Below are 15,162 nucleotides of genomic sequence, written 5' to 3' on the forward strand. Positions count from 1 at the left end.
ACCAGCGACAATACCTAGTTAATTTTACATTTGAAAGGCAGTCACATTACTCTAGAGTATATTTTCCAGATCAAAAATACCATCTTCAAGAAACCTCAATGCATAGGTCAAACGATGACCCTGCTACATATTAGTTAACTTTTGATCATCTATCGAGGACAAGAAATTAATCAATAAAACTGCCATTAGGTTGTGGTAAGGCAGAAATTTTTGAAAATCTATGCAGAAACATGTTCTTCACAAGAATATTACAGAAAATGATGAGATAAAAAACCACAGAGACCAAAGACACAGAGATAATAATACGTATGATATAAGTGGTTCATGAGAGCTGTCACCACAAAAAAAAAAGACATGTTTGCTCTTACCTGAAGTTGTTTGAAGATTGTTCCGAGTATATTGACAGGCACATACAAAAAAATATAGTATTACATATAACTAAGAAAATTGAGATATAAATATTAATTTTTAATCTACGGGAGGCACAAAATCATCTCTTTTGGAATTTGCCCCATATTTAAGTTAGCCAAGAATTTGATAGAAGTCATAGAAGAAGAAAAAGAGTACAAATGCCATGGTCAAGTGCATGGTCATATCAGTTACATTGAATGCCTAATAATATATTGATACAGAGTTGTAACCAAATGAGTAAATGTTCATTCACTATACAAACTTAACGATAATTAAGGATGTCCGCCATCCAATCTAATTTGATAGCACAAGTGAGGGCATCTTAAAAACTTGACATGAGACTGCACCATTTGTTAGCTTTAGCTGACATCAGAGATTGGTAACATTTAAGTATAGTTTGCGCATCAAAATCTAGGGCAGTTGCCTTCCAAAAGTTTAAGCTCTCATGACCTCCAACATGACAGGATGCCAGGGTTGTAACATGAGTGGGGTTATGCCTTCATCATCCCAAAAGAAAACAGGGAAACTCACGAAACAGTGCGTCCATAACAAACAGATGCAATATAAAGATTTTTTGCCCACTTATCCTGCAAGCAACAAATAAATTTATTCATCAAAATTAACAGAGGTAATAAATCACAAGACAAAATTTTTTTAAAATAAAATATACAATTTCCGCACCTTCACATGCTGACTAGGAAAAGCCGAAGTTCTGAGAGTCTCTTGTGTTTCATCCGCAGGCCTCCTCCTGGGCACACTAAGGACAAACGCGGCCTGGTCCCATGTTGCAGCAGTTGCAGTTATACGATAGCCGTTATCCCACCTACGGTGAATACCTTCACTAGGGTATAAGAAGTCAAGTTCAACAACCTGAACAAAAAGGTATACAAAATCAGTGCAATATCTTTGAAATCCCACTCTACATAAATCTAACAGAATGTTAAGTAGCACTTAAAACAACTGCACCCCAAGAAAAAAAAAAGGGGTCAAACACTTCCCTCACCACTAAAAGAATTTTTAGAAAAGGGGAAAAAAGAAGGAAAATAACCTGATCTGAAAAGCCAGCATTACGGGACATGACAACTGCCCATCTACTTCCAGCAGTTGCCATGGCAGTGACATAGAAGCCCTCTCTCCATTTTTTGTTTATCCACTTGAAAGGAAATGAATCACTAACTTTGTAGGACTGCTGTGCATACTGTGTACCTGGATGAGAACCATTGGAAATTGACCATTTGCATGACCACTGGAAAAAACCCCAAACTCCAAAATGATATGAAATTAGGGAGACTTACCTTTGGACATTACTACCAAGGAGCTACCATTATTTGCTCCTGCTAATGCAGTAATGTAATAGTTCCTCTCCCATTGCTCCATTATCCATTCCTTTAAGAAGAAAAAGATAAGTTTCATGGAAGTTGTAGATAAATGTAAGTGTGCGAAAGAAACCATGCTACAAGCAATAGCATTGGGCTTTAATATAATATAGGGATACAATACAAGTTGTTAAGCTATAAGAACTTCACTTAGACTGCTCCAGTAAACAAGCAGTACAAGGGTACTCACTTTGTGAAGAAAATTTGGTGACAGTTCATACAATTGAGCAGTAAAACCAGTGCCTGCATCCATTATCAGGGCCCAAAGATTTGTACAAGATGCAACACAACTGATAAATAAACCATCTTCATTTCCTTTCTCAATATGTGGTGCAAGCCTCCCATCCGCAACATTGTAGTGATACCTGAAATTTGCAAGAGTAGTAAGGAGAGAGATGAGTCACTCTTCTTATCTGGGGATCTAACAAAAGCATTATGCATCATATAAAGCAAATACCTTTGCTTCATAGGTCGCCGAGCATTATAAACACTAATCCATTGTGTTGCAGGCATCCCCATTCTAACCTTCTTCCTTGGCTGCTCATCATCCTCTTCTTCCAACATCAGCCGGCCTCTCTTTTGACCAACCTGATATATAAGCTTTACGGCATTTAACTGAAGATTAGACATGCGCTATATTGCATTGGATCATAACTTTATCCTTTTCTGATATAACTTTTTATTTATTTATTTTTTTTGGAGAAACTTTACTTTCAAAGTTAAAAAGGAAATGGAGGCTGTTAATATACCTTTTGAGCACCATCTGTGTTAATTGGTCTGATATCTGGGTTTGGACCTACTATGCCATCAAAGAGAGAAATGCACTTTGCGTAATTAGGTTCTTCATCAAACTTTAAGTTGACAACATACTCCACAAACTGTCTGAAGGGCTGTGGGCAAAAGCAACATAAAGACTCTGGAGATGTAGCCATCTTCTTTTTGCAGACAAGAAAACCTTTGTTCTCTCCCTACAAGTAGAAGAATGCTAGTAACATGAGATGAGCAAATGAAACAAATTTTGATGACTCCCAGTGTAGAAGTTCAAGTCGCTATACCTGGTATCCTTGCCATGGTAGACGGCCACGGAGAAGAAAGATTAGCGTATAAGCAAGGGATTCTAAATCATCTCTCTTGCTTGCTGTCCTTCCTAGGTGAGCATGAACACTAGCATATCGCACTGTTCCCCTGTAATATCCAATTGAAATAATAAGCCCAAGTTCAGAGAATAAGGATCAAACTTAAACTGAATAATTGACTCCTTTTCTTCGCATATAAGAAGATCAATATAGAGATCAGACATGGAATTCATGGATTCACCTGAAGACATCTGGACGTTGGTCATACTCTACATGCAGACCTGTAGAATTGTCCTTCCATCTAGTGGCTGTTAATTAAAAGTTCACAACTAATAAGACATTTTCACTGTTAATAGTCCCTAGAAATACATAATACGCTACGCCTAAAATGTTGAGACACTTCAGCTTTCTACATCTTGATAGTAGGTCATTAAATTTACCTAAGCCAAGATCAACAAGAAACAATTTTTTCTCGTCAGGAGTCCCAGGAGGCCCGAGTAAGAAGTTCTCAGGCTTTACATCCCCATGCACATACCTGTCGTTAGTAACAATTTATAACCATACACCTAACATCTTTTTAAGAAACACAATAGCTATAGTGTAGTACAAGAAAAACAAGAGAATTGCATAATAGAATTTATCAGAGCAACCCTTTCGAATGCATCTTCTCCAGTATGGAGATTGCTTCAATAGCAATACACGCAACCATTTCAACGGACATTCTGCAAAAATTGGAAAGGAAAATTATGTCAAGCCACAAAAGAGTTTGCAAGAAATTACCTTATTGACTGGGATTAAATTTAGCACTCACGTGTGCGAGTTATTATTCCAGACATCCCATAGACTTGGTCCCAGCATATCCATAACCTGCAGAGTATTATGCAATTATGCTAAGAGCTCAAAACAAATATATAACATAAAAAGAAACAGAACTGTGTGTATATGAATGTACCATGACATAATAGTCTCCTTGGCGACCCTTGTAATGGACACGCGGCACACCATGAATGCCCCCAAGAGTGCTGCATATATTGAAAATCATTTAGGTCAGAAAGCTTCATCAAAGTACTATCATGAGAACTTCAAAGATCATTCACAAAACAAGACAACAACAGCACTCACTTGTAAACTTGCCATTCATACGGGGGTCCATGGTTACATCCTTTACTGCTTCTATGCTCAAACTTTAAAGCCACCTGGCATGCAAACAAAGCATATTCCATTAACAGAAAGAAACTATTAGCTATTGGACTATGAACCATGATAAAGAAAATAGCACACCTCCACAGCACTGGAAACTGTAACCCTATCATTTGCATTAGTAGCTGAAATACGGCGCCCAACGTACACTTGACCAAATCCTCCTTTTCCTAGTTTTCTCTCAATTCTATACAAAGGTGAATTTCCGATCTGGACCTGTTCCAAAGAATACAACAATCAGGGTGAAAATTAAATGAAAGTGTTGCAAAATTATGCAGCTTCATTATGGTTGGTTGGTCATTTTCAGAAATAACAACAAAAATTCACATGTAAAATCACTTAGGAAGTTAAATTTGATTAAGGAAAATATGTTTCAAGAGTTTAAACATGTCTGATTCTCACAATAAAGCAAGCAAAAGTTAGATTATAAGTTAAAGAAGAGGTTTTCCTAAAATATCTTGACATGCCAGCTGTAGATATTATGATAATGCTGCAGAATCCCATAGTTTTTGCCTTCTACGCGTTGGCACGATACAGTATGATATGTATTCTATGTTGGCCCTTGACTGGTACAATTATCAAGGAACAAGCATGACATACCATTACTGAATTTTTGATTCTCGAAAAGGGCATAATTCTCAAATAAACAATACCTATTCTTTACACTTCTAATACAAATATTCTGGTAATAAGAGTTTCTGAAGCCTGATACTTCCAAGCTAATGTCAAAGCCTCAACAAATTAAATTTGGGAAATTCGTCAAACACATCCTATGATTGATTAACAGGTGCTAAATAAGAGGGTACGGGAACGTCCAAAAACACTTAAACTTTGAGATGAATGAGATGCAAAAGAAAAAGAGCTAAAGTCAGTATAAACATCGTAAAAGAAAAAAACTTATAAGTAGAACTAACAGCAATAGAAGCACAATATTAAACAGTTAATGAATTCAGAATGAAAGGGCTATAAAGGTTTATGTGTATTGGTCAAAAAAAGAGTAAAAGGCATGGCAAATTCCAGGATGAAAATGGCACGAAGGAAATCACAGAAGCTCACCATCATTATACAGCTAATGGTTCTTTCAAAACCAAGTCGGAGAAAACATCATCAGTGAATGTACAGCTCAAAATCCACAATCTTCCATCATTATAGAAATGTAAAACAAAATCAGAAATCAGAAATCCTGTATTCAGAGAACAACCCAAGAACGATCACAGAAATCTTTGCAAAATGCCACTGACTCCTTCCATACAGATAAAAAAAATACACAATCTTTCATCGAAAAAGGAATAAAAGAACGAAATATAAAATCAGAAATCCTGTATTCGAAGAACAAACTAAGAACAAACACCCAGAACTTCACAAAATTTCCACGATTTCTTCCTCGCGGACCATATCTGCTACTCCTAACGCAAATACCAAACATTACTGTAAATAACCAGAAGAAAATGGAAGAGGCCGACCTTTTCCGGAAGGGGCGCCGTGCTTCCCTCGTCCTCCCCACCGGGGAGCTTATCGGCGCTCCTCGCCCCGCTATCGCCGTCATCCATCTTCCTTTCGCCGACCCCTTCCTTGATCTCGTCCCCAACCAACCCTCCGACCTCGCCCCGGCCCTCCAGAAACCTGATCTCCTCCCTCGGTTCGGCGGACGTGTTCACCGGGTTCTCATTCACCAGAGGCGCCTTGTTCCTCGGCGCCCTCCTCCTCCTGGCGGCGGTCGGCCTCTCGGCCTGGACTATCGGGTTCGCCTGCGCTCGCCCCTTCCGCACTCCGCTACGGAGCTCCGGCATCCTTCATCCATCCAACCTCATGCCGGAAAAACCCTATATTTCCCGTATTCTCGAAACCCTATCTCGCCGACGAGGAAGTAAAGAAATCCGGAGAGACTCGAGCGACGACGACGAGAACGCCGATCGGGCGCCGCGATGGGTTCCGATCGAAGATTCGATGATAAAAAAACGATTCGATCGCCTCTTTGGAAGGATCGGCGAGCTAGGATTTCCGTGCGGGGGAGAGCTTTCAAGGGTTTGCAGGTGATGATGAACAGAGGAAAGGGGGAAACTGTGGCCGTAACTCGTAAGGGATACGGACATATTTATAGGTTGGAGCCTTGGAGCGGATTGGAAGACTGGACCGTAGGATTAATGAGTAACTGTGATGCGAAAATAGTAGCATAAATACAAAAAGTTGAGAATAAAGGGTGCGAGCCGGTGAGAGTGAGAGATGAGGAGGAGAATTGGACAAGCGTCTAACGTTCAACCGGGGACCACAGGTGGCAGCCCAACAACAGCTGCTAGTGTTTGAAAGTTCCCTTTGATTAGTATCAATCGGAGTCGTGGATGTAATAAGGGAAATCCTCATACTCCATCATTAATTTTAATAATTTAGGTTGGACTTGTACCAGATAGATAAACTTGGTATTATCTCGATTAGCTAAATAAATAGTCGTGTGTAAACAAAGGCAATAGCCAACTTCGTAGTCCCTTGGTTCTGCAAGAACTCGAGGCACTGCATATCGTAACAAACATCTTTAGACTTTTAATATAGTGATAAAATAAATATTTATATAATATTGACAAAGTTTTAGAATCTAGTTCTTGTATGTTGGATTTTGAGACTTTAAATAATTTTTTATCTTAACAACTTGGAGGTATGGTTGGGTGGCTTAAGGCATTGGTTTGCTAAATCGACATACAAAAAGATTGTATCATGTGTTTGAATTCTAATTTGGGTGAAATTACGTGAGAGAAAGAACCTTTTTCTGATGAAGTTCTCTGAAGAAGGACAGAAAAGCACTACTTAGTGACTAGGAGCGGATCACCTCTTTTTTGTAAACTTCTTCATGTTTCTGAATGAATTGTATGCTTATATACAAAAAAAATTTATTTAAGATGAGCAATTTTTATCGGAGCCAATATCCCAGTGTTGGTTTCTTTCTCAGGTCTAATGGAAAATATATGTGCTGGGCTCCGAAACTTTTTCATTGGGTATGTACAGATTAATTTTGTTGTCCTAGTATAAAATAGTTAAATTTTATCTTATTACCCGGTAACTGGTATGCCGCAACATTTGCATAATTCCCAGCCGCGCAAAAAGCTGAGTCGCGAGGGAACAGAGCTTTTGAAATGCACTGATTTTAGTTGGCACCACTTTTACTGATTTGATTTCAAAAATGATTTGGCTCTTCCATAATACCTAAAAATACGAATTTCTAATCAACACACCGTAAAATAAGCCTTTATGCGACGGATTTTGAGCGAAAAATTTTATCAATTTCAGAGCATTCTTATCTTGCAGTTAAAAGCAAGATATAGATAAGATACTGCATGACCCTTTAGATAGTAGATGAACAGGCTGGCATTTTTAACCATACCATAAGGAGATATTCCCAGAAGAATACCGAACCTTCTACGATGTAGTCGAATTTCACCAGACAGGCTATAGATGCATAAATAGTTGAGAGGCACAAATACTTACTCATCTCATCCTCCGAACGGAAGGATCTTCCGTAAGAACCATAACCTCTTAACTCCAATCAAAAAAAGAAAAAACTAACTATAATCTCTAAACAAGTTCATGTTCCTCCTTCGAAATCAAGAATTTCATATGTTCAAACAAGTAATATATCCTTAGAAGATCAGTACAGAGATCATGCATTCAGGCATTTGAATACCAGTCAGCTGGGGGAAAACAGATAATAAACAACAAAATATTTAAAATTTCTACTTTTAACTGTTACTAATGCTTGTGACATAAGGTGCTGCTTACTCTTGTTCCTCCTCCCTTGCCCTACCAACCCCGACAACCCGTGGTCTTTATAGTGTGCTTAAGATAGGTTTGGTTATCTCACTAACGGACCCACGTACAGTCGATTGATTTAACCACAAACACAAACACAAAAGACCAGCAATGGTTGAGAAGAAATAAGCAATATATTATGGATGTAATTCAGCAAGTACCTGATGTTTAGAAAAGAGCAATTCTGCTAATTTTGAATTCATTTTACTTCTTTAATAATTAAGAAAGACATATGGAGACCAACCCCACTAAATTACCCTAGTCTGGTAGAGATATCATAGTTACTTTGAGCCAGATTTACCATCAGGTGGGGAAAAAAAGAGAGAGCCATTTTAAAATCCAGTTAACTTGATGGTATATTCCAATGAATTACTGCCAATATGCAGCAACTCTCCAAAATTCACTAGATATGGAGAAAACACTAGATGAAGAGGAATAAAGGATTACTAGATCAAAGGCTGCCCTTTTTCTTTTTCAGATTTCGTTGAACCCCGCATAAATATGCATCTGTTGGTTTTCAATGCTTGAAAAATAGCCGTGAGTTGCCACCTTTAATATAATAACTGCCAGAGACTATTAATGTTCCCACTATTAAGGTAAGAAAATTCATATGTCAACAACAGCAAACATCATTCCTTGTAAAATATGGGCCTCCATTTTCAATAGGCAATGGATGCAGCCCAATTACATTGAACATGTTCACATCATCAGGAACCAGACATGATTTTGGAAAGCAACTGTAATTCTCAACAAGGTTTCAAGTGTCAGCTTGTGCTCCTCCATTCCAGCCGGCACGAACTGTGATAGGCCAGTACTAGCACCTGGCACAGGTTGAGACAGCATCATTTATTGTTTATTTGTTTAATTAAAGTAGGTTATTGAATCCTTTTCCCATTTTTCATTTTCAGCACAGCATGGCACATGCGCGGGCATGGCACAGCATGTGTCATGCCATCTTGTATTCTGTTACAAGCAAGCTAGCATGTGGAACTATATGCTAACTACAGCTCAGACTGTTACAACATGTTTTGCCATCTAGCTTGACATAGAAACCATATGGCAAAACCTTTCATCTGCTAGCCATGCCACCAAATGAGTCATTGAATGCAGAGGACTTTTGTAGATGATGAATTATATATTATTGCAATGAAATATACGCACACCAAGCCAATATGTTTTTAAAATCAATATTTATAAATAATCGGCTTTAAAAAGGCGAAACCAAGATTCACTATCCCGGTACTAGATATCATTTCAGTACTATGCTGGTACAGTATCAGTGTGCCTGATACAACTATACAAGGATCAATTTGATATTACCGAGACTCGATATACCCCCGTACCAAGTCTCGGTTCGGTACCTGTACGGTATGGTGCATCCATTATAGGGCAGTACACACCAGTATAGCAAATCTTGAGTGAAACAATATGATGAATGCAAGGTCGTATGTGATAAATCTAACCTTGCTAACCTGGCCTCTTTTGACTGACCAGTTTTCACTGCACTCTTAAGCAATCCCTGAGCCTGCCAGCCAACTTAAAGAATCAACGCATAAGGATGAAGGTAAGTGGATAGATAGATAAACAGATAGGGAGATAAAACATATGGTTAAAGTGGTACAGAGAGGGAAGGGATAAGCAGGTATCTAATGTTAAGTATGCTGTCTCTTATGATATGAAACAATTCACCTCATCAAGCTGGTCTTGAACTTTCATTGGAGTGGCATCAGTCTTATGCTGCCGTTGCTTGTTCATGTTTGGTGAAGGCTCGAGAAAAACCTCTTTCTCATTTTCTTGGGTGTTGCTGGTGCTATGGCTTTCCACTGCCTTCAGATTCAGGTATTTCTTTGTCGTCAGTCAAGAAGGCAGTTTCATCCACCAAATCGACTTCTGGTTCAGCATCAGCAGGATGAACTCCGTTGGCAATCCCAATCCCTTTACCTATTGATGGAGGGCTGGAAGGCCTTTCAAGCTCATCTTTTGAATTTGTAATGTTGACATCATCATTTGTAGAGGAAGTAGTGGTTTGTTTGTTATTGTCTATAGATGGGACTTCCACCACATTGTCTATACCATTTCTACCTTAAACACTTTTGCCACCTGATATCACTGTATCTTTGTGGTTATCAGAAGGTGGTTCTGTGCTTGTTTCTGCAGTGTCGTTAATGCTAACATCAAGAGAATGTTCAGATGGAGAAATCTTAACACAATCAGTCTTCTCATTTTGTACTGATGGTTGTTTGCTTTTCTGGTCTTGCTCAGGTCTGATGCCTTTATAAGTTTCAGTGCTGGAGAGTTTTAATGGACCCTGTAAAAAATGCATGGACAATCTTTGAGATAAACAACAAAATATCCTCCCTCAAGGAAAAGAACATTGTTTCAAGTGCGTGATGGAAACCAGTGGTGGGCTGATTAATGACCTTCTTTGTTTTGGCCTTCCTGGCTTGAACTTCTTGACCATTGGATGCTTATTGATTGCAAAAGAAAAATAAAAATAAAATATAAGCGATGAATGTTGCATTTAGAACCCCACGATAAACCAAAATAAGCAGAAAGGGAGTTCTCACCACAAAGTATTACTAGCTTGGTGGAGTTGCAATAAATGATGGCAAGTATCTGTACCTGAGGCTTGTGAGGCAGCCTGCTCATCTGACAACTCACCAGCAACAAGTTTTACTCTCCGGTCTACAACCTCAAATAAGTCTGTTTCCAATAATTAAACTATCTTAGTAATATTCACAACATTCACATGACGCCCTCATGCTATATGACAATAGCAGTAATTTGCAAATTAGTTAAGATGCAAGCCTTTGAACATGGTAAACCAAATATATTGTACACAGCATGTGAGAAAAGAAATACTATCTAAAGCAGACTAACAAGAAAAAGAATGACAACAGAATATATTTGTAGCATAACCTTCTAGAGGATCTTTTGAGTCAACTTACGTATTTGATTTGTGAAATGTAGAAAACGTATTGATAGCATAGCCTTCTAGAGGATCTTTTGAGTCAACTTACGTATTTGATTTGTGAAATGTAGAAAACGTATTGATAGCATAGCCTTCTAGAGGATCTTCCAAATCAACATAAATATTTGTGAATAGTAGAAAGTATACAAGTCAGCCCATGATTCGTGTAACTATTACATTTTATTAGTCAACTTAGATAGGTGTATCACTCAATATCTATAGTCCTCAACCTTCAAATTCTTTACATGTTAGCTAACTAGTTGTCTAATTTTGTTAAAATTTGATAAATGATATTTATTGCATACATGAAAATGGTAGTCTATGGGTTTCTAATATACCAATTTACTAAGCAGTCATGGTAATAGATACATCATATGAATTTACCAACCAAAATCTTAAAAATATTGTTTTCTGAAGTTTTGACATATATGATAAATCCAATGTGTTGTTCAATGTACTTTCTCCTTTCTTTTCTGTAACTCTGAAATATCTACCTTTCTGGTCCAGTTGTGATAAAAAATATTTGCTAAGAGCTAACTTTCCTATAGTCACCTTTGTTGTAGCATCACGACATGTTGCATCATTAGATATTAAAAGAATTTTTGGGCAATACCAAGGTCTGTCATACCGCCCCGTACCGTACCGAAAGAAAACCGATACGAAACACACCTTCAAGTCGGTACAAGTCCCGTACCATCCTATACCGAGGCATACCGAGGTGCGTACCGAGATAAAAATCAAGAAAATAAGTAAGAGAGCTATTTCGGCACAGAGATGTACCCTACCGTACCGAACCAATAAGGTATCGATATGGTACTCAGTACCAAGATTGCGGACCTTGGGTAATACAATTTTTGTTTTCTTTCCATCAAGTTACAATACACTGTTAGCTTGGCAAATGTAGATTACGTGCAAACTATCTTCACAAAACAATATCATTATTCATCAAGGACAAAACTGAAACAGAGGACAAACCTACCAGCAAGTCTGAAGGCATTAGTGATTCCACAAATGTGGATTTCTTATTTAACAATCTAATTTTCTAGCATTGGATAGTGTAATTCATGACACGGATCACTCTTAAACAGAAGACCAATCTATGTCACCAGAGTATTGCTTGTTTTTAAGGTTTCAAGGTTCTTGCTCATGGATTAGGCACCTTCTATGCTAGTCATAATTTTGGATCTTTTGATAAGACCAAGCGATCTGCTAAAAACTGGGTGAAAGAAGAGTTTTGTAAGTTATGTACTAGGAAACAAGTTGAGTTCCAATCACATTTCTCCTATATGAGTCAGTGTAGTTATAGGCATAGCCTGCGGGTTGATACAATGCCATATGATGCGATCATCGCGACTTAAAGCACTCTTCTTTTTTTATCAGGAAAAAAATCACTCTTCTTATCTGATATTTGTTTTGAATATTTTGGATATTCTCTACATTTTGATCATCAATATTAAAACTGGCATTCATGTTATTTCATTTACATTTTCCCCCTGTTTGACTTCATAGAAATCCTAACGTTTTGACTTCACATGTTTATGGGGTTTATCATGTCATACTCCTGTGCCAAAATATAAGTCACTAGGTTCATCCAGCAAGCTATTATGCATGAACGACAATTATTGGCAAGAAATGTTGGCTCTAAATTAACCCACCATCACCTCTAATTTCAAATTCACTCCCTGAGATTTTTTCCGTGCAACTAGTCCCATTCTTATAACATTATAGGTCAATCTTTCAAGGCGCAACACACAATTCAATCTTGTAATAAAATTTTAGGTCTTGGAAGAAGGTAAACCTCAGTTAAGCGATCACCTTCATTAGATCAAGGGCCCAGCAAAAAATTAAAGCAATTTTCAATAACATCTCATCAGTTATTTTACAAAAACAAATAACTCATACATTCTACATATGGATTAACGGGTTAAATCTTAAAACTCTCAGATCAGACACTGGAACCCAACCAAAACTATTGGCACTCAGCACGTATTTGTCTGCAGAAATGTTTAGAGCATCAAGCATTCCACATGCCCATGACTAAATCTTAACAATTTCACAATGTTTGTAAACAAGATCTTCACTTTCAACTAAACAAAACCCCTAAGTTCCATCAAATTGGTCTGAAATTCTCTATTTTTCTCTCTGATCGAAGAATCGAGATTCTGGATGCCCAGTTTAATTTTTCCATCGTTTCAAGAAGAACATGGTAAAAAGAAAAAGAAAAAGATCCAATTTGTCATGCAAATGAAACCGCAAGAGCACTTCAGAGCGAAATGGTATCGTGGAGGCCGTCGTGATGGAAGGGAATCAATCAAATGAAGGGGGGTGGCACAGGGAGGGGGGAGGGGACGGGATCGGCGTACCTTCAGCGACATTGAGCCAACAAGCCATGGCGGAGGGCGGGGGGTGAAGTCCGATACGAGGAGGCGGAGAGCGGCATTTAAAAAGACCGGTGAGCGGCGGGACGGAGATCGGGGATCGAGATCCTATATTTGGTTTTGTTAATAGATGGACAACATTGGCCGATAAGCCCGTCTAGCTCAGTCGGTAGAGCGCAAGGCTCTTAACCTTGTGGTCGTGGGTTCGAGCCCCACGGTGGGCGTTATTTACATTTTCTTTTTTTTCCCCTAATTAGCTACATCTTTTATTTTGAGAGAAATTAGACTCCGGTAATAAAAAAACTCTTATTTCAACCATTTGATTGGGTCCTATGCCATAAGAGAGTGGGAATGCCTCAATGCTTCAAAACCTAATTTTTACTCTCTTTTCGAATTTAAATTTTATTCCGATTTCAATAATAGACACGTATCAATTGCATGGAAGGACATAACCATTTCAATTTTTATTCAGATTTATTCTAATTTCAATTCCGATCGTGAATCAAACACACACTTTGTCAGGATCAAGCGCTACTATTACACCAAAATCCGCAGGTGTTAGTGAAGGCGCAACTTTATTTTTCTTAAACTAGCGCAGGGGCTCATAGCGCCACGAGTCGACTCCGACCAAGCCTCGCCCAACTCCGGACTCCGACAGGGCCTTGCCAGTGGGTTCAGGGACCCCCTAATGGTATAACCCACCCTACTCCTCCAGCGCATCCACGTTGGCAGGCGGCAGGACTAACTCGGCTCTTCAGGCCTCCGCCAACGTTGACTTGGCCCCTCAGACCTCCGCCAACAGTCCCCCCCAACGTGATGCCTGGGTTTCGAACTCGAGACCTATGGCTCTGATACCAATTGTCAAGATCAAGCGCTACCATTACACCAAAACCCGCAGGTGTTAGTGAAGGCGCAACTTTATTTTTCTTAAACTAGCGCAAAGGCCCATAGCACTACGAGTCGACTCCGATCAAGCCTCGTCCGACTCCGGACTCCGACAGGGCCTCACCAGTGGGTTTAGGGATCCCCTAGTAGTATAACCCACCCTACTCCTCCAGCGCATCCACGTTGGCAGGCGGTAAGACTGACTCGGCCCTTCAGGCCTCCGCCAACGTTGACTCGGCCCCTCAGACCTCCGCCAACACACTTACTACTTTATGTGGAAATGCTATTTGCCTTGTGGGATTTTAAATAGAATTATGCATGTTAGCAGATTTTTTAGTAGCCTTATTAGATTCTTCCCATGAAAGTTTAAACTAAGTGCAAATTCATTTCTAAGAAATGATAATTAGCAAGGAAGTGCAAGATATCGGTCTACGCAATCCTTTCTCTAATTAACAGGTTGAAACTCATGAGGGGAGAAAAATAGGGAAGGTTGGGTTGACCGAACTAGATACAAGGATTTTTGGGGCAATGAGTTACTGTGCTGGAACTCTGCCCACTTGGAATGATGGATTTAAGCAAGTGTGACAAGAGAACTTTGCTTAGTCAACATCCCTTCTTAGAGAGGCCACTTCTTAAAGATAGCAATTCTACCAACGGGTTTGTTGTTACCATTGTAAAACATTGTAAAGACTACAACCATCAAAATCAGGGTAACATGAGAGGCTGCAGGTTTAAGATTCTCTTTGAATCAAGAAAAGAAGAAGGTACTAACAAAGGAATTAGATGGTAACTAGAATTGATCAACTAAAGGAAGTCAGATTATGTACTGATATCAAGTTTAGGACATATACGTTGCTATTTTTTAGTACGTTTGTATGTTTAATCATGCACTCCCCCTTTTTCTTTTTTTCTTTTTTTTTTTTTGCTGAAGCAGAAGTATCATACATAATGTATACGAATACAACCCAGAAAATCAAAAAACAGTACATCACGGAGTGCACTGGACAACTTTCTTAAAACCGGATTATTTTCTCTACCCTAAGATAAGCATGGTTAGGCTTGGGCCT

General features: G+C 38.8%; 2 protein-coding genes and 1 non-coding gene across 8 annotated transcripts; 1 reads left to right on the plus strand and 2 right to left on the minus strand.

The window, feature by feature from the left end:
• Window positions 1-497: 497 nt before the first annotated feature.
• On the minus strand, window positions 498-6,195 carry LOC103722014 (casein kinase 1-like protein HD16). 2 transcript variants are annotated; one of them, XM_008812428.6, is made up of 16 exons: window positions 5,527-6,195; window positions 4,145-4,279; window positions 3,986-4,059; window positions 3,816-3,885; window positions 3,675-3,730; window positions 3,514-3,585; window positions 3,304-3,398; window positions 3,105-3,171; window positions 2,843-2,972; window positions 2,537-2,755; window positions 2,245-2,375; window positions 1,978-2,152; window positions 1,707-1,797; window positions 1,460-1,617; window positions 1,093-1,281; window positions 498-998 (listed from the first exon to the last, which is right to left on the minus strand). In XM_008812428.6, the coding sequence occupies exons 1-16, from the start codon at window positions 5,851-5,853 to the stop codon at window positions 939-941; spliced, it is 2,049 nt and encodes a 682-aa protein (XP_008810650.3). In that variant the 5' UTR covers window positions 5,854-6,195; the 3' UTR covers window positions 498-938. The 2 variants fall into 2 exon arrangements, with proteins under 2 accessions (XP_008810650.3, XP_008810649.3); XM_008812427.6 differs by having other exon boundaries at window positions 2,245-2,387.
• Window positions 6,196-8,456: 2,261 nt separating this feature from the next.
• On the minus strand, window positions 8,457-13,642 carry LOC113463737 (golgin-84-like). 5 transcript variants are annotated; one of them, XR_016396548.1, is made up of 6 exons: window positions 13,196-13,642; window positions 10,429-10,564; window positions 10,282-10,328; window positions 9,551-10,169; window positions 9,325-9,397; window positions 8,457-8,682 (listed from the first exon to the last, which is right to left on the minus strand). XR_016396548.1 is itself a non-coding variant. In XM_088704912.2 (6 exons), the coding sequence occupies exons 1-4, from the start codon at window positions 13,221-13,223 to the stop codon at window positions 9,945-9,947; spliced, it is 381 nt and encodes a 126-aa protein (XP_088561038.2). In that variant the 5' UTR covers window positions 13,224-13,642; the 3' UTR covers window positions 8,457-8,682; window positions 9,334-9,386; window positions 9,551-9,944. The 5 variants fall into 5 exon arrangements, 4 of the variants coding, with proteins under 4 accessions (XP_088561038.2, XP_089781713.1, XP_088561036.2 ...); XM_088704912.2 differs by having other exon boundaries at window positions 9,334-9,386; window positions 10,484-10,564; XM_089925587.1 differs by having other exon boundaries at window positions 9,325-9,386; window positions 10,484-10,564.
• Window positions 13,362-13,434, plus strand: TRNAK-CUU (transfer RNA lysine (anticodon CUU)). The gene has a single exon. It is a non-coding gene; the product is annotated as a tRNA-Lys (tRNA).
• Window positions 13,643-15,162: the final 1,520 nt, after the last annotated feature.

This window comes from Phoenix dactylifera, chromosome 9 (genome assembly GCF_051530095.1).
Source record: "Phoenix dactylifera cultivar Ajwa chromosome 9, Ajwa_hap1_PhDact_Kaust_v1.1, whole genome shotgun sequence".
In the NCBI taxonomy this organism is placed as follows: Eukaryota; Viridiplantae; Streptophyta; class Magnoliopsida; order Arecales; family Arecaceae; genus Phoenix; species Phoenix dactylifera.